The sequence below is a fragment of the Pyxicephalus adspersus genome, chromosome 9, assembly GCF_032062135.1.
Source record: "Pyxicephalus adspersus chromosome 9, UCB_Pads_2.0, whole genome shotgun sequence".
NCBI lineage: Eukaryota > Metazoa > Chordata > Amphibia > Anura > Pyxicephalidae > Pyxicephalus > Pyxicephalus adspersus.
Genome location: NC_092866.1, coordinates 27,346,170 through 27,365,580, shown reverse-complemented (window position 1 = coordinate 27,365,580; position 19,411 = coordinate 27,346,170). Strand labels below are relative to the sequence as shown.

General features: G+C 38.2%; 1 protein-coding gene across 6 annotated transcripts in view; it reads right to left on the bottom strand.

Annotated features, from left to right (window-relative positions):
• RIPOR1 (RHO family interacting cell polarization regulator 1) overlaps positions 1-19,411 on the bottom strand; it is a 299,897-nt gene that overhangs the window by 56,142 nt on the left and 224,344 nt on the right. For all 6 annotated transcript variants that reach the window (XM_072422972.1, XM_072422974.1, XM_072422976.1 and 3 more), the window contains 2 exons: positions 7,591-7,762; positions 7,299-7,434 (listed from right to left, as the gene is read on the bottom strand). In XM_072422972.1, coding sequence (XP_072279073.1) covers positions 7,299-7,434; positions 7,591-7,762 — 308 coding nt within the window. The remainder of the gene's footprint in view (positions 1-7,298; positions 7,435-7,590; positions 7,763-19,411) is intronic.

Here is a 19,411-nt window from a genome sequence, read left to right as displayed (position 1 = left end):
TTTTACCAAAGATTGAATTGTGCTATATTCCTTGTTGGTTCACAATACCAATATTTCACTGGAATAGATCTCCCATAAGATCAATCAATCTCCAAACTTAATTAGAATGTTTGCAGAGTAAAACACACCCCAGCTCTATATAACCATACAGATTGTTATTATAGGTATATTGCAGAGGTTAGAAAAACTCCAAGTAGTTATATACTCAGCCAGGTATTAAAAGAACTACACAGGCACAAAACACAAGGACCTTTCCCCAGGAGCATTAATACTAGTAAGTAATCCACAGAGACATACAAATCCTAGGTCAATCCTTCGAAAAGACAAATTCAAAAAATATATAAATGTATAGATTTTTCAAATAATTAATTTATCATCACATAATTTAGCAAATGTAGAAGCCGAGGTTTACTTGCTAGGTCTTGATTATTGTACAGATCATAACACGTCTAAATTTAATTTGGCTAAAGATTTTTTGCTCTTTGGCAGAAAGCTTTTGTTTAAGATAAAATTTGATCAAGAAAGGAAATAAACTTATAAAATTAAAAACCTAATGCCAACAACAGTTTGCGAATCCAACTTGTGCAGAACTAAGGGACTTAAGATTTAGCATCGCTATGGGAGGAATCCCATGGCGAGTGAAACGCCATGAGACAGGACCACTAGGGGGTGCTAGCGCCTGTAGAGGTGGTGCGAGCCTGTCACGGATAACGGGAGGGGAGGAAAACAGAAAGGTAAATACAAGGGACTAGGCCTTCAATGGCTAGCGAAAAGGAAACTGTCATCCCCTACGGACACCCTAACCTAGCCCTGACTCTTAACAGTATGAATATCCCCTGATGGTGGGAATACTCATACTGGGGAACCTAGGCCCTAGTAGCCCTGAATAGCCCTAGGAGTAGTGACTGGGCTTGAGACTACTAGTTCCTTCCCTGATGAAAGAACCAGTGCCTCCCTGAGGCCTAGTAACAACAAAAGAACAACAAAACACCAAAAGTAGTTCAACTTAACTTAATTAGCAAATAGAGGAACAGGAACCCTGGAGAGGACAACACACCAGCTCTTCACATCCCAGAAGTGAATATCAACTGCATAGCATGAAGTGTGAGGCCAGACTAAATGGAGGAACAGCAATGACCACCAGCTGCAGCTGATACAAGGGGTGTGGTCATTACAAACAACAACACAGAAACAAGTAAAAACAAAGAGACTGTCAGATAACCTCACATGCAGCTTGTCTCACAGATCTTCTAACCTTAGTCACAGAAGGGACCGTGACAGAGCCCTGAGAAGGGTCAAGGCGCAGAGTCTAAACCGTAACCAGGTTTTCTCCAGAGCCTCTGATAGTGAGGGTGTTGCGCAGCTGGTTACGGCCAGTTTGTGGTCCTTGGGCACACCAAGGTGGGCAAGCACGGTACAAAATCACAAGGCAGGAGGATATTCAAGGAAAGCTGAAGTCGAGGCAGGCAGCAAGCAAGAGAGGTCAGGTCACATGCCAGGGGGCTCGGCACTAGTTGAGATTTGTTGCACAAACACAGAATGCAGTCTGTGAGCCAGGGCTGATCAAGAGGTTATTTTCTGATTGACCAGCGGACTGGACATAGTTGATAAGTCTTGGAAACAGAGGCACACCCAGCATCAGAACTGCCCGCATGCGCAGGGGAGAGATGCCTGTGCTTTAGTGAGGAACAGGTAGGTGTCACAGCGAATAAGTCACGTGGGAAGAAAGAAAGTTCAAAGGAGAGAACTTTTGTTCTTATATCATTTTTCCACCAATAAGTCATAACAAACAATTAGATATGTTTGTTTCTGAAGTTTTAAAATGACATTAAATTTAATAAAGGTGAAAAGCATCTTAAAAATTTCAATTCTTTACAACAAGCATTAAGACATTTATAGGAAGATAATACCTTTATCATTAACTCCTCCAATAAGGGAGGCAACATTGTTTTTATTAACAATGAGCATTAAGAGAAGATGTGTTATCAAGTGTCAAATAATAGAGTGGTACTGAAAAATAAATCCCTTATTGTTTAATAAATCCAAAACCAAAATTTTTTCGATCATGGATACGGCTTGGGAAATAGCAATGGTATCAAATGAAATAAGGAGCTATCATAAGATAACCTATGGCCCTTTGGCAGATCTGTGACTCATTTAAGGCAGTGACATTGCTATTATGAATTTGGACTTGAGCTCTGCCATTTTACTTTGTGTACACAGAGCTAAAAAAAAAAGTTCAGTAAATCTGCCTTTTCTTTATCCCCAGTTACCAACCCAGAGACATCCTTTAGAGGGGCCTACATGCTCAGATCTGATTTTTTTGCTATTATTATGTTTAAATATTTTTGGGGGTTTGCCTTACTTTCCTTTCTCACTGTACTGTGAGATAATCCCAGCAGCAGCAGCATGAAAGCTGTGTCTATGTCCATGCAGCTGTCAATATCTCCATGTATAAATCTTCATATTCCCCTCAGCAATTGTCATTGAAATGTAAAATTTTCAGGGTACAAAGGGGACCTAACAATTTGTCATATATGGGGTCACAAGCATAAAATCCTAATAACAATCAAGGATATTTTCACATTAAGAAGGGGCTATTTCAAGAAAAGGCTCCCCAATCTAAGTTTTCATGTTAGGGGCCCCTGGGGACCACTTTCATGGCAATGAGTATTAGGCTAATGCCAAGTTGCTTTGTGCTGAGGTGCCCCAAATTTATACTTGCAAACTCACAAAACATTAGAGCTGCATTCAGACTGGCGGTGAGGTTGTGGTACTGTTACCGATTCCTCATGTTATGGAACGCGGCCTAGAAGGAGACGCTATGTACCGTTTACTGCTGCCTGAAGTCGAATTTGCAGACGCTGTGGTGTGATGGACTGGGCTGCTGCTGGGGTGCCTGTTACACAAAACTGGCCAATTACCTTCTGTGAACCCTAATTTCTCAGGGACGGGGAGATGTAGGGACCTGAAGATGTAGAAGTAACAACATGTCCCTCTTGGCTTTCTGTCACATGAATTTGCATTTCTTTGGAAGTAACCACTGCAGAGATTTCGTGGTACAAAAGTTGGGGGCCCCCTATAACTGTCAGGACAACTGTCATTGTTTGCTGTAGTTTCTGCTCTTTGGTACAGGAATGGTAAGCAGGGAGCAATATATGACCGGCCAGCACTGTATGATAGCTTTAGTTTTGTATCTTTCATTAAATGTTGCATTAATAAAATGAGCATCAAAGCGGCCCCCAGATGAAAAAAGGTTGAGCACCACTGGACTATACCTACCTTTTATTTTGTGCCTAAAACACATAAGGAGGTTAACAATGCTACAGGTAGACCAAGTATTTCAGGGATTTATTCCCTTACGGCAAATGCCAGTAAATTTATTAATTATTATCTGCGTCTCCATGTGGTTGGAATCCTATCATATGTTAAGGATACGATTCACATCCTACAGACAGAAAAAAATACCTTTTGATCGTATTTTGGTCACAATAGATGTAGAATGTTTATATAAATGCATCCCACACAACAAGTGTGTAGAAGTATTCAATAAGACATTAAAAACACCAAGTCAAGAAAGGTATTCATTCAGTAACATGCTGTGCTATGTGAACTGTTGGAATGTATTTCAACTCATAACAACTTTATGTTTAATGGATCCTATTTAGGGATGAGCGAGCAATTTTTTTAAATTCGGTCGCACGGTGAATTGGGATGTTCCCACTTAGCAAACATGTAGACGAAAATGGTCTTTGTAAATTTTTGGGACCTGCAACACCGAATTTTTGGGACCTGCAAGACCAATGAGGGAAGCGGAGCTGTCAGCTCTATCCAGGAACACAGTGTGAGTCTCGCTGGCTGCTCATGAATGAATGCAGCGTGGAAAAAATCCTCTGATTTTTCCCACGGCAGCGTTCATTCATAAACGCAAGCCACATGACTCGGGACTCTAAGAGGAGGAATATCGCGGCTGCATTTATAAATGGAGCCCCGAGAATCTTTCTCTCAGTGCCCGAGGATCGCTTACTGAGAGGAGGTTTCCAACGGCTGTATTTATGAATGCAGCTGCAATAATCTTCCTCTCAGTGAGAGATCCCCGGGCACTACAGGTTAGAATGAGGGCTTGCCCTCATTCTGACCTGTAGTGCCCAGGGATCGCTCACTGAGAGGAGGATTCCCATGACTGTATTTATGAATGCAGCTGCGATAATCCTCCTCTCGGTGAAAGATCCCCAGATACTACAGGTTAGAATGAGGGCTTGCCCTCATTCTGACCTGTAGTGCCTGGGGATCGCTCACTGACAGGAGGATTCCCAAGGCTGTATTTATGAATGCAGCCGCCATAATCCGTCTATAGTGATTTCCGATGGTTTCACGAAATTTCAGCAAACCCATCAGAACTGCGAGGAAATACTCAATTACAAAGGTATATCGAAAACCTAGGTCAGGAAATACGATTCTAACAGCCCAAAGCCCACATTCAAAACATCTGTATACCAATTAGTATACTAATTAGTCTTAGTATTTAAGGAATAGACGAAATTGCTCAGATAAGAAACAGTTATAGAAAAAAAATGCTTTAAAAAGACATATCATCGAGACAAATTGAGTACTATTTTTTTTATTGATTTACTATTTAATCAAAGACCTTAACATGGTGTTGATGGTCATTTTGGACTATTCCCTACAATCAGTTAAGATCTGTAATACTTTTCAGAAACATTGGCATCTCCTTCAATCTGACCCCTATTTGTGCAGATAGAGGTCCTCAAATTCTATTCCATCTATCAAGGACAAATTGGTACAGAGCCACTATACATGAGCGAAAGGTCTAGAAATGGTGTATAGACAAACCCAAGGGCACTTTCCAATGTGAATAATGCAGACAATGTAGATATTTACCTTCTATGCAGATTGCTTTTGTCTGATGGAAGAATATTTAGAACTCAGCATTTTGATGACTGTGAAACCAATAATGCTATTTTTATCTTACTACAATATTCCTGCAAACCATTTTTATGGTCTCTTAAAAGACCCTTTAAGAGATGATTTTATGAGCATATAAAGAACATCACAGATGGGATTTCTTTTTTAACATTGGTGGGCTGAGAAGTCAGATCCTAAAGGTGTAATCTTTGGGCATTATTTGTATATAGTAGTGAACAGGGAGGCAATATAGATCATAAATTGTTACAGGCAGAAACAAAATGGATCTTTAAATTTGTGAGCCATTAACTATTCTGGTTTAAATTATTACATTAGTTACCAACCTTTTTTGTAATTGAACCACTCCATCTAATATATTCAGTTTATTGATGCAAGATGTTTGTTGCTAATATTTTATGACCTTTTTAGAATGCAAAGAACTTTTTGTATGTTCTTCAATATTTAAATACATTTTAATATGTTAAATTATCCTCTATGCCTTATTCTGATGAGTTCCTTGGAGGAAGATAAAAACTGAACAATTTCTTTCCTCTTTCCCATCAGAGGACATTGATATATTTTGATATGGTTGTTAACCACATGTGATGGATGCAGCTCGGCACCAAGCCATCACCATTCTACAGAGCAGCGGTCGCCAACTGGTGGTCTGCGAGAAAATGTTGGTGGTCCACAGAAAAAGTTGGAAATTATTTGCTATTTTTATGTTTTATTAATATTAAAACAAATAATATTTTAATAAATTCTTATATTTTGATTTACAATTTATGCCTTTATATTGCACTAAATTCATGAACTGTACTAGAATCAGAAAAACAAGGGAGGCACAGCATGGCATCAGTGTAATCTTAAGTTGTATGAGGCAACTGTTGCCAAGCCGTATGCTTCAGTATTGTTTCGACCATTACAACAGTCACTCCGCTCCGTGAAAACTGATTTTCATCTCTGCAAACATATTAATAAAGATTGGGGATTGTTTGATCCTATGGGAGATCTGTTCCAGTAAAATATTGGTATTGTAAACCAACAAGGAATATGGCACAAGATTCAATATATGGTAAAAAAAGGTATTTTTCAGCAGTGTTTTTGAACTACTATTGGTCATATGAGTGAGATAGGCATTCTAATTATGATTTTTTTTCCATTTTATACGATAGCGAGATTTTTAGAGAGAACCATTCTGAAACCCAATTTAGGATTTGTACAAATAAATCCTTAATTGTTTTTAACAATTATATTTGTAGATATGTTATTAATATTTGTTAAATACTCAATAAAATTTTGTTTTAAGGCTTTTATAATAAGGACTTTTTTCATGTTATTGTTCCTAACGCAGTGGAACACAGGATGTTTTTTTTAATATAATTCCACCGTTGCTATAACTATATATAAATCTGGAAATTCAGTTATATACTTGGACCAGCGTACAAAAACAGAGGCTGGACTAAAGGGATCTATGCAGTTGTTTTTTCTATGCTAAATAAATCCCAAATCTACCTCCCCCTTTTCTCTGACAATCATCATATTTCCCTTTTTCCTCCAGCTTCCAAACTACTCAAGCACCTTGATTACACAAGACTAACAAATACTGCACTAGTCGAAAAGATCTAATGTTTTGAAATAGTTTGTTTCCTGTAAGGATATGATATCAGTAGGGATGAGTGAGCGAGTGAGTTTTTAAAACTCGATCTCGCTACAAATTCAGCCAAACGAGCTTGAATTTAAAAAAATGCAAAAAAAACGCAGCGCCGGCTGCATTCATCGATCAGCTCAGTGTGCGATTCCCGGCACTAGAGGGTAAATGGGGACAAGTCTCCCAATTCCAAACCTCTAGTGCTCTCTGAGGTTTTGAATGGGGAGATTGTCCTCATTTAACCTCTAGTTCCGGGGATCTTATCAATGAATGTAGCCACGGCTGCATTTATTGAGAACAGTGTGAGATCCCCGGCACTAGAGGTTATTTAACCTCTAGTGCCCCGGGGATCGCAAACAGAAAGATTCCCAGGGAATCCTGTGAATCCCGTGTGAATCCTCCTGTTATAATTTCCTCGATCTTCTATCGGAAGTTCGAGGAAATTTTCGCGAGAATTCCACAGGCCTTTAGAGTGTTTAGTTGGAAACTTAGACTGGGATAAACAAAGGAAAAAATCAAAGAGGGAAACAAATAGACAAACAAGTAGCGATACCAAAATAACATGTATTAAGTAAGGGGCTACAGTTCTTCAGATTATGGAGGTTCACTTGAAAGAGGGTGGTGCTATGCTAGTGTTGACACGCTTAATATTCACAGGTGGAGTGTAAAGGGGTATTTATCTTCACTAAAAAAAAAAAAAAAAAAATAGTACATTTCTCACCTTCTTCTGCAGTATTCACACTTCCTGATTTTTTATCTGTTAGTGTGTAGATCATTTCTAGAATTTGAGCCTCTCTCATCAATTTATCAAGTGCATACAACTCACGACAGTGAAGTGGCCCAAATGTTCCCAAGCACTGAAAGAAACAACTGTATATGTAATTTCAAGGAATAACTTCACAATTAAAGATAAGTACTCAACTTGATCTGATATTGTACCAGTAAATGTATTTAATTTTTTTTAAATAATCTAAATATACTTCCCTTAGTAAATATTTTTTAATATGACTTACCAATAGCAGCCGTTCACAGTTCTTTAGATGCTTGATCAATACCCTGTCCAGATTTTTGCTACCAGAGCTTAAATCATCATCAATTCCCTCAGAGATACAGTGTATCATGCTGTTGTCTGTAGGTTCACTTTGATATGGAACAATGTCTGTCAATGGCTCACAGTAAAGCTTCCTAAAATAAAAGTCAATATGCATTTAGGTTTAAAACATTATATTGTTATAAGATAAAAAATGATTTAAGCTAGCTACATAATGTTTCAGGGTGTAAAGTGAACCCGTGTCTAGCTATAGAAATTAATTCATCAAAACTAACAAAATATTCTTTTTTTGTATAATTTGTTTTACAAATGTGAATTGCATTATAAAAGAATGGACTTTATTTTATGGAATGGAATAGAAATTATTTATACAAAATATGGATAAACAAATACATACATTTTAAAATATAAACATTTCCTCAGACTACATGAGATAAATGAAAGAATTTTATAGGAGTGAAAGATGCTCCAAAAGTCCATATAACATCAGAAAAAGTAAAAAAACCCAAAAAACATAAAAGTAAAAAAAAAAAAAAAAAACAAATGAAAGCATAAAACTAATTTTCCCCATGGAGACCTTCTAATTTAGTCACAATCTCTAAAATCTAGTACCATTTTGCTTTTAAAAATCACTTTATTCCAACTTTTAACTTCCACTCTTCTGCAAATGGTATGGATTTTTATTCCAAATATCTTGAACTAGGAATCCTAGCAGCATTTAAAAGATAGGCTATTATATTATTAGTAAATGGCAGATATCAGCTTGCAAGTTTAGGAGTACTAGTCTAGTTGTATATTTGTGTTCTGTATGTTATTTTTTTGAATAAGAACTTGAGAGAAAAACCATGCATTTAAAGCAAAAATGGAAAAAGGTTTTGTGCATCTCCAACATAGATCATTGTGACTGACCTTAATAAATATATGTAACTGTTATAAAGATAAATACCATTTTGAAAAACCTAATATGCATATTTATTGAAGGTCTGGGTAAAATTTAAACAATACATTCAGAATAAAAAAGTTTTATAAAATATTTACCAAACATTTTTATTATAGCCTAAATACTGCATATTTAAGGAAAAAATTATCTTGGGGAATTTGGATTTTATATTGTCTCTTGTATCTCCTCGGATGTATGATATGTTTTAGAAGCAAGTATGGCAAAACTGTAGGAGAATGCCATAAATGGAAGAACTGATCAAAAGAAATACAGTCATTTTTTAGTCTGCAAACTTTCAGTTTGATAGTATACTAAATCCTTGAATATTTCTAGATGTTTTAATGAATGAAATGGGCAGGAGAAAAAAAGAGCATACCTAAATGGACCGAAAAAAAGCACCGAATCCCTATTATTTTCTATTCAATCTTTTAGGGTATTACTAATAGTGGGATGACCCTTTCTTTTATTAATAGTTTTAGAATTCCTGCTAAGAATGTAATCAAATTGTAAAGGTAATTTAATTTTTATAAAATAAAACACCTGTTTTTTCTAGATTTCAAAGCCCACTCCATCACTTCAGCTAGTTGAATGTTTTCATAATGTATTACGGGATTGGGGAGGTCTATCTTGTATTGTGTTCAGTAAGAGCAATACTTTGTACTTGGTGTTAATAGGAACGGACTCTATATGGACTTTATAAAGCAGCAAATCTGACATTCCCTGAAACATTACCTTGTGGTAATCAATTCAATTAATTTTATGGGATTCAAATCCCATTAAAGTCAAGGGGGGGGGGGGTTCATATTTTGGAGTGCAGTCTGGAGTGCCTGTAGGGAAGCCAAATGCAACACAAATGACATGTGAAAATCCTCACATGTCCAGAAGAGCACACAATAAACAGATAGGGTGTTAAAAAGTATTAGCATATTTTTTTAGCATATTACGAACAGGTTCGTCTTCTGTATTTTAAAACAAACTTGTGTATTTATTCAAAAATCTTAATAGAAAGTTACAGCAGCAATTTTACAAGAATACATGATTGCCCAATGGATGTGACATCTTACAATATGGTAACAATATGATATATACAATCCATACATTCAAATATGGTCATACAGAATTAGGGAATGAAAACCATATGCTAACACAACTCAAACAGTTCCTCCGGCCTTCTGGGCAGTCTCAAACTCCAAAATAGCATCAACTCTGTCAAGCATGATAGATAAATAACATATGTTCTGCTCTTCACTTTTTCAGTCAAGTACATGTATATGACATCATATAAAATTATGATTTTGATTTAACAAAGAGGGGCAATCTTTTTTTTAAACCATGAGTAGTGGCATTTTATATGACTACAAGAGCAACACGAGAAAAGGGGCAATTCTTTAAATAGACAGTCTCCAGAGAAGACCCTTTTTTAGAAGTGGTCTTCCAAAAAAAAAATGCCCATGCCTAGAGGCAGCAGGTCTGGTAAATCTGCTTGAGCGGTTAGACCAGGAGGCCTCTGTAACACAAAAATATCTCCTCTTGACAAAAAATCAGGCTGGTCTGACACAGTGGTAGAAGGCAAATGTTTTTTTTCTTTAAAGAGATGAAGGCCTGTGAAGGAGTTCTGTAAAGCCAAAATAGGCAGGTGTCATATAGCAAGTATATAACATATGACAATAGGTAGGCATCCAGGGGTCTCTGGAGACAGGTTGGGGATGTTGTACATGTGAAAGTGACAGAAGCTCGAAATGCTCTGAATGTGGGTAATAAAGGAGAGGGCAGAATCGAAGGTGATGCCAAGATAATGTGTCTGAGGGGAAGGCCGAAAAACAGTGTAATTAACAGTTAGAAATATGTCAGGGAGATTTGGAATGTGTGCCTAAATACAGGCATCATGAAACCTTATCCAGGAATGAGGAAGACAAGTCAGGTGTGGACAGATAGATTTCAGTTTCATCTGCATATAAATGGTACAGTAAACCCAAGTAGCATATGAGACTACAGAGTGAGGAGGTGTACAGAGAAAAGAGAACTGGTCCAAGGACTGACCCTTGAGGAACACCACCAGTGAGGAGAGTGAGAGAGGAGGAATTACCATTGAAAGACACTTAAAAGGAATGGTCAGAAAGGTAGGAAGCAAGCCAGGAGAGAGCAGTGTCATATATACCAATGGAGTTCATGATTTGGATTAGAAGGGGGTGATCAAAGCAGAGGAAAGATATAGGAGGAGGGAAAACTTGCTTTGTGACTTAGGTAAAGTAGGTTGTGGTTAGATCCACTCACTTATTGGGGATGTTCTTTTAGATTTAGCCTCCCCTTGGGAAATCAAATAATAATAAAAAAAGAGAGAAAAGAAAGAGGATATTTATGGCTTAAACACTTATGAAATGTATTTCATTCAAATAAAGTTTATATATATAAGTGTACATAGTTTTGTAGCATTACAATATCTCAACGTCCACTGGCATCATGGAGTTGAATATTCGCTATGGAGGTAGTTATGACATAAATTAGTCATTAAACGTCTTGTAACCCAACGCGTTTCACCTAGTGGTTTCCTGAGGGGTATATGAGACGCAGTTTCTTAATAAATATAAAGGAGAAATTACACAATGGTATAGTACAGTATGAAAAGCACAGTAAGAAAAGTTTAGGTACAAATCAAATGTACATGGTATAATAAATGATATACAGTATGATAATTTACAGATGTGTTGATGGTGGGGTTGATGGTATTATAATGAAAATATGTATGATAGTTTAAATAGATAATATTTAAAAGGTTGGGCTATGGGAATGTTAACCCATGACCCACAACTGTGCCAGGTAATGTGCAAGTTTACTGTGAATTTTTCACTGTTAGACCTTGTGAGAGATGGAATAGTCTGGGTATTTGCTTGTCCTAATGAATTGAAAAATACCTTTCTGTGGAGAACATCAGGTGAGGTTATTGCCAGGTTACATGAGATTGCTTGTATTTTTGCACTTTATAGGATCCAAGAATGGATGGATCCAGATATGCAACCCTTCATGTCTATTCTGCACCCTAAACTGGTTAAATCTGCCATTTATTCTTAGAGCTCCTTTATTGTCCTTGCTAGGAAGTCTGGGATTAAATAGCAAGATTCATGAAATCACTAGCCTTTTAAATCAGTTGGGGGAGCTAGAGGAAACTAAAACCTGTCAGTGCAGTAGACCAGGTAAGACAGGATGCAAATAAATAGGGAAAAAGGGTCACAAAAGAAATGGAATATAGAAGAGAAAACAGGAGCCAGTTGTATCTAGGGTGGATCTTCCAAAGCAATAAATAAGATGAGATAGATGGGGTTTCTACAGTAGAATTTTCTAAAGCAGTAGAAACACCAAATGTGAAAAGCTGTCAGAGATTGAAGCACCTCTAGTAATGACAACCTTAGCCTACAGTTAGGGGAGGCAGACCCCTCCTGTTAGACGAAAACTAATTCCCAACACTGGACAGGAATTTAAACTCAAATCACTTTATTTTGGGGAGGAGTTAGAAAGTCTCAGAAGGGAAGCTTAAAGATTCCTTATCCTTTGTGAAGAAAAGGCAGGTCTCCAGTGACAGCAGTGAGGGCAGTGATAGTAGGAGACTGACACCCATATGCACCTGTCACTGAATGGTGGGGGGCGTCATCTTCTCCAACACATGTGATGGCTTTAGTTGATACTGGAGCTGAAGTTACACTTTTACATGAACTCCTCCCATCACAAAGAAAAAAAAAATATGTGTAGAAGGTTTGGGACGGCTAACCACACCATTAGTTAGAACACAGCTAAAGTTGGCTGTGTATTGACAAGGGACCAGGATTTTGGGCAAATGCATTTGTATCATTATCTAAAAATATTTTTGGGATGTATGTAATTCAAGGTTAGTCAATTGGTACATTCACATTTAATATATATTCTTTGTTACACTCTCTCTTACTATGGAGCCCAGCGAAGTTACAGGATATAAAGGACCCGCTGTGTAACTTATTGCATTACTTTGCATATTTACTATACTATACTATTGTATATTTGTTAATTTTATTTGTTAATATATATCCTATTATTTAGGATCTGTGTTATTATTTAGGCTAGTAGAGACATGGTTAAGGTTCTCTTAGGTAAAGAGAAAACATAAGTGAAACAGAATTTTTTCTTTTACTCATGAACATGGCCCCAAAAGACTCAAGCCCTTCTAAAGATAGAAATATATATGTGTGTGTGTGTGTGTGTGTGTGTGTGTCCAGAGTGAGTGAATGTTCAGTGTGAATGTCATTAGTAGTTATTTTGGTACTCCCAGTATTGTGTATGGTGTCTGAAAAATCAAGGGCAGAGTGTGTTGAATTGTATACAGTATATTTACAATGTCTGGCTTTTAAATAATGAGACTGTGTTTCTATCTCTGAAAAAAAAGCAGTGACAACTATACATGAGCACTTGCCATCCATGTTTAAATTGTCCAAACCTGTATGACAAACAAAGGCACTCTCTGCCGTTTAGTTTGTTGTCAGTCACCGTTTAATGCTGTTGTCTTTCCCCTCATAAGAAGAGTCTGGAGCCTGAGAGAGAAAGGAGATAGGCAGAGGGCTAAAATGACTTAGTGTTAAGTCAGAGCAGGCAGGATAGGGCAAAAGAGTAGGGAAGAAGGTAAAAGAAGGCTTAGGGTTGGATTTGGTGAAAAAGAAAATTGGTGGTGGTGTAAAATGAGATATATAGCAAGATGTAGACAAGAAGTTGGGGTCAGAGGTCAGTACAACAGGGTGAAAGTTTTTTTAGCTTACATGGACCTGCAATTGCGATGGCCGATTTTGGTGGCCTGTGGGCAAAGCTTTGTGTGGTGGCGGAGGTATGTGGCACCTTCTGGGTGCAGGAACAGGTGGCTGCACTTCTGGAAACCTTTCCAGCCTCTGGTGAGGGGGGTTGGAGGAGGCATGGCCTTAGAGGTCCAGGCCTCCAGTGCACCTGAGCCCAGAGATCTCCAGGGCACAGAGGTAGATTGGGAGCCTTCCTATGCACCCTCTAGCCTGGCCAGCTAAGCAGGCCACTACTATGAGGGCTGAGGCGGCTGTGAGATATCCCCAGCATTGTCTAAGCCTTCTGGAGCAGAGCACTGAGCTTGCCAGGGAGCTTGCCCCTCCTATCCAGCTAATGGCATGGAACAGGAGGCCTCCCCAGGAGCCAGGGTTCCTGTGACTCAGGTGTCACAAACCTTGTTTAAATAAACCTTATTGCACATGCTCAGTTTGCACCACACTTCGCACATGCTCAGTGTGTATCCCTACTCTGTACATGCCCAGTGCAAGCTCCAATCAGAGACTAGGGTGGCACTATATGAAGGCTCCCTGATTTCCTTCCAGTGCGGATTGATCATGACAACTTCCTGTTTTCTGGTTCCTGTTTTCTGATTCCTGGTTCCTGCTCCTGTTTCCTGGTTCCTGCTCCTCGCTACTCATGCAACCTCCACTTTCCATCTGATCATCTGTGTATGTCTGCAAGCTATTATCACCACTGTTTATAAGCAAAATCATTGGACATTTACCACCACTGTTTATCTGCAAAGTCATTGGACATTTACCACCACTGTTTATCTGCAAAATCATTGGACATTTGCTACCACTGTTTATCTGCAAAGTCAATCTGCAAAGTCATTGGACATTTACCACCACTGTTTATCTGCAAAATCATTGGACATTTGCTACCACTGTTTATCTGCAAAGTCATTGGACATTTGCTACCACTGTTTATCTGCAAAGTCATTGGGCATTTGTAACTACTGTTTATCTGCAAAGTCTCTGGACATTTATCACTGTCTGTTTGAAAATAAAACCAAAAGGGACATTTATGACTGTTAACAAATACATGTGTGTGTGATCTCCCAGTCAATCAAGGTTCCCTCAAACAGAGCTCTCCCTTCTGAAGGCTGGCAGGAGGTTCAGTGAAAGAATGCTGGATCGGTGGGCACAGATCGGCTGGAAGCCCTTCTTTTACTGTAGTAACTTTGGGACATGACGAGGAGGTGCAGAGGGCACTAGCCTGGAATTGAGATGGAGTGCACTGCACTGGGCTACAAAAATATGGCTGCTGTTTCCCGCAAGAACATGCTAGGACGGAGTCTGTCACACAAGGATGGTGCTGGGGCAGAGTCAGCCACACCAAGATGGCTCCGGAGAAACCTGCTGCTGCCAGGAGGATGACCTCTAGTGACCAACATGGCAGCAGCCGGGACAGTAAAATGGCAGGTTCCAGGGCTGCTGAGCAGTGTTCCATCAGCAGTGTAGCGGCAGGGTCAGTATCATGGTAGGCTGCAGCTGGAGATGGGGAATGCCTGGAAGCATTATCTAAATATAACGCAGTTATGGAGGATGATGGGGACATCATCTGATCTGTGGAGCATTCTGTGGCCAGAGCTACGGCCACGGTGGTGGTTTTTTGGAGGAGGTTGTAGGGTGTGAGTAGTTTGGTCTCTGGGATTCACAGTTTTGCTAAATTAGATAAAGCACCTGTTGTGGTAGTTTTTTATGCAGGACGAAATAGTTTTCGGCTTCGGTCCATGAGTAAGCCTATTTGAGACATTAAATGCTACTTTTTGCATTTTCACACTCTTTTACCCAATTTAGTTGTTTGGTCGGACATAGTGGCCAAGACTTATTGGAAGCAGGCTCGGTCAGTGAATTGTTTAACCCCCCTGGCTGTATTCCCGAGTGTGGCTCAGGGTAAAAAAAAACATGCAAAAAGCGGTAACCCCGAGCCACACTCGGGGTAGCTAAAAACAATAAAAAAAAAACACTCTTACCTTGTCCCATTACTCCCCTGGGGTTCTGCCTTAAGGATCTTATCCTCGGGTGGCATCCTGTTCTTTGGATCTTCAGCTGGCGTATGCAGTGACGTTCCCCAGGGTTTCCCAGGTGACGTCGGTGCATGCGTTGGTGCGTGCAGGAGGCGTGGTGGGAAATTCAAATAATTGTGTGGATTCAATACAAAATAACTATTGAATCTAATAAAAAGTAAATAATATATATAATTATATATATATATATATATATATATATATATATATGTATATATATATTATACATGCTACTGTATAGTTATATTACAGGTTTTTCTATTTTTATGCACCCTTGTTTTAACAGATTTTCGTGTTTTTTTACTTAAAGTTTATTATTAAATTTAATAAATATTGGACATATTTGGGTGAGTTATGCCTAAAGATTTTAGGCCTACAATGAAAAACAAATTTCTATGCAAAACAATGTAACATTTTGCGTAAAAAACTGACAGCATTAGAACCCCAGGGGGGTTAAATAAAGTTATATCAATCTGAATAAAGAGGTGGGAAGATTTATTGCCAGGAATGGGGGAATTGTAGTTTGTCATAGGGAGTTGGGAGACAGATTTTAAGCAGTACTTTAGGGATGATGGAGTGCATTTCAATGCAGTGGACATGTGGTTCTTAGGTCTCCAAGATGAGATTCGGAGAGCACTGCGTGTGTGGAGTGGCACACAATCGTGGGGATTTGAGGTCCTCGAGAGCAGTACATGCATGATGTGATCGAGCTGGTGGAGAGTAATCTTAAATAAAAATAGGTGGGAGTGAAAACTGGGTGGGAGAATATTCTGCTGGTAATTGATGTTGTACCGAAGGCAGTAGGCTTGCTCCTGGGAACCTACAATATCAGTGCGGTGCAGATTGCAAGTTGATGCAGTAGTGGTTAAACTGGTGTTATTTATGGGGCATAAGTTGTCTATAAAGTGTGATATTGCCTAATAATAATAAGTGCCAAATATTTGTGTGTTTTATTTGGTTTAAGGGAAGATTAGATGTGCTGAGATCATAATTTTAAAAGTTGAGAAATGTGTCAATTTGAAATTTTTAGTAAAATTTCACACCAGAGCAAAAAGTGCCACAAGCATAATGTGCTGATTTTCTGCAGCAACTTGAGGTGAACTTTTTTTTTAAAAGGTCATCACTTGTGACAAAACCTGGATCTTCCAGTATGATCCTGAAACAAAACGACAGTCAATGCATTAGAAAACGCCTTCATTACCAAGAATCATAAACGCGTGTCAAAGCAAGTCCAAATTTAAGGACATGCTCATTGTGTTTTTTTACATGAAGGTCGTTACTTTGTCAGAATAGGTTCCAGAGGGCACAATGGTGAACCAACATTATAAGGAAGTTTTGACAAAGCTGAGAGAAAGAGTCAGGAAAAGATGGCCATAACTGTGGGAAAATGGTTTAATTCTCCACCAGGACAATGCTCCTGCTCACAAAGCACATTGAAAATTTTAAATACTTTAAATATATTCCAATGGGTAATAGGTTTAAGAGGCTAAAATTAAAATCTTTGTGGCTCACAGCTGATGTTAAAAAAGCCATAAAGAACAAGAAATGGGCATTCCAAAAGTACAAAAGTATAAAAATGAAGGATCACCATCATCATTTGAAAACTATAAAGGATAAAACAAAAGATGTAAAAAAGAGATAAAATGTGCAAAACTTCAAAATAAGACAAATTGCAAAGGAAAGTAAGGCAACCCCCCCCCCCATTTTTTTAAATATATTAATAGCAAAAAGATCAGATCTGAGCATGTAGGCCCCTTAAAGAATGTTTCTGGGTTGGTAACTAGGGATAAAGAAAAGGCAGATTTACTGCCTTTACTTTACACAAAGGAAAATGTTGGAGCCAAACTCATAATAGCAATCACTGCCTTAAATTGTTGACAATGGCTCAAAATTAATATTAATTTTAAGAGACTCTTTAACCCCCCTAGCAGTAATCCCAAGTGTGACTCGGGGGGAATTTTACTTGCAAATAGCGGTAATCCTGAGTCACACTTGGGGTAGCTTTAAAAAAAAAAAAAAAACACTTACCTTGTTCCGTTGTCGTCCCCTGGCGTCCTGCTGGTCCCTGCAGGTTTTCAGGACACATCATCTTCCTCCGATCTTCAGCCGGCGACTGCAGAGACGATCTCTGGGGTTTCCCGGTGATGTCCGTGCCTGCGTCCGTGCGGGTAGAAGGAGCGGTGTGAAATTAAAATAATTGTGTATTGGATTCAATACAAAATAGCTGTATTGAGTCCAATACAAAGAAATCTTTATATAATATATAAATATATATATATATATATATATATATATATATATATATTTATTTTACATGCTACTGTATAGTTATATCACGTTTCGCTATTTTTTTTACAGATGTTTGTGTTTTTTTATTTAAAGTTTATTATTAAATTTATTAAATATTGGACATATTTTGGGGAATTATGCCTAAGAATTATAGGCCTACAATGTAAAATAAATTTTCATGCAAAAAAAAGGAAACTTTTGCGTGGAAATACAGACAGAATTATAACGCATGGGGGGGTAATCACTGGCATGGTACCAATAGATTAGCGTAAGGCCAACGTGGTTTTTATCTTTAAAAAGGGAGAAAAGTCATTACCAGGTAACTACAGACCGGTTAGTTTAATGTCCATAGTTGGAAAGTTCCTAGGGAGTTTGATAAAGATCCACATAGAGGTGTTTCTGCTAGAAAATATTATTGTAGGTGATATTCAGCATAGCCATATTATAGACCGAAGTTGTCAAACAAATTTACTCTAGGTAAAAAGGTAGATAGTGGAGTAGCAGTTGATATAGTGCACTTGGACTTTGCTAAAGCATTTGACACAGTACCCCACAGACGTTTAATATGCAATTGAGGGTCAATAGGTTTAGAAGAGTCAATCAGTAAACAAATAGAGAACTGGCTTAAAGACCGCATCCAGAGAATATTGATTAATGATTCATACTTTGGATACCTTTGGTATAAGGTTGTTATTGGTGTACCACATGGTTTAGTGTAGGACTATTACTGTTTAACATCTTTATAAATTATATAGAGTCTGGGATTAAAATTACCAATTTCTGTGTTTGCAGAAGACACCAAACTATGTAATGGAATTAAGTCCATACAGGATGTCCATAATCTACAAGCAGACCTGGATGTACTGTTTGATTGGGCAGCCAAGTGGCAAATGACAATAATTACAGATAAATGTAAAGTTAAGCACTTCGGAGCTAACAACATGCATGCTTCATACTGAGGGAATACATTTGGGGGAGTCAGAAATGTAAAAGGATCTGGGGTTCTGGTAGATCAGAGCATAACAGCATGCAATGCCAAGCTGTAACATCAAAAGCTAGCAAAATACTTTCTTGTAATAAAGAGGAATAGACTGCAGAGATGGAGACATAATCCTGCCCCTGTACAAAGCATTGGTAAGACCACATCTGGAATATGCATTCCAGTTTTGGGCACCAGTTCACAAAAAGGACATTGCAGAATTGGAGAGAGTGCAGTGAAGGGCAACTAAACTAATAAAAGGAATAGAGGAGCTCAGCTATGAGGAGAGATTAGCTGAACTGAATCTATTCTCCCTTGAGAAAAGATGTTTAAGGGGGGATATGATCACCCTGTGTAAATATATAAACGGTCCATATAGAGAACTCTCTTCCCAAAATATACATTTTGAGATTACAAAGAACAAGAGGGCACTGTTTGCATCTGGAGGAAAAGAAATTTAAGCTCTGGATAAGAAAGGGATTCTTCACTGTGAGGTCTGTGAAAATGTGATATCTGCTTCCTCAGGAAGTAATTTCAGCAACTTCTATAGATTGCTTTAAGAAAAAGCTGGATGTTTTTCTAGAAGCACAGAATATAACTGGGTATTAAGGATTTAAAGTAAAGATAACAGAGACTGTTGATCCAGGAAACATCTGATTGCCTCATGGAATCAGGAAGGAATTTTTTTCCCCTGTTGAAGCAAAATGGTACCAGGGTTTTTTTTGCCTTCC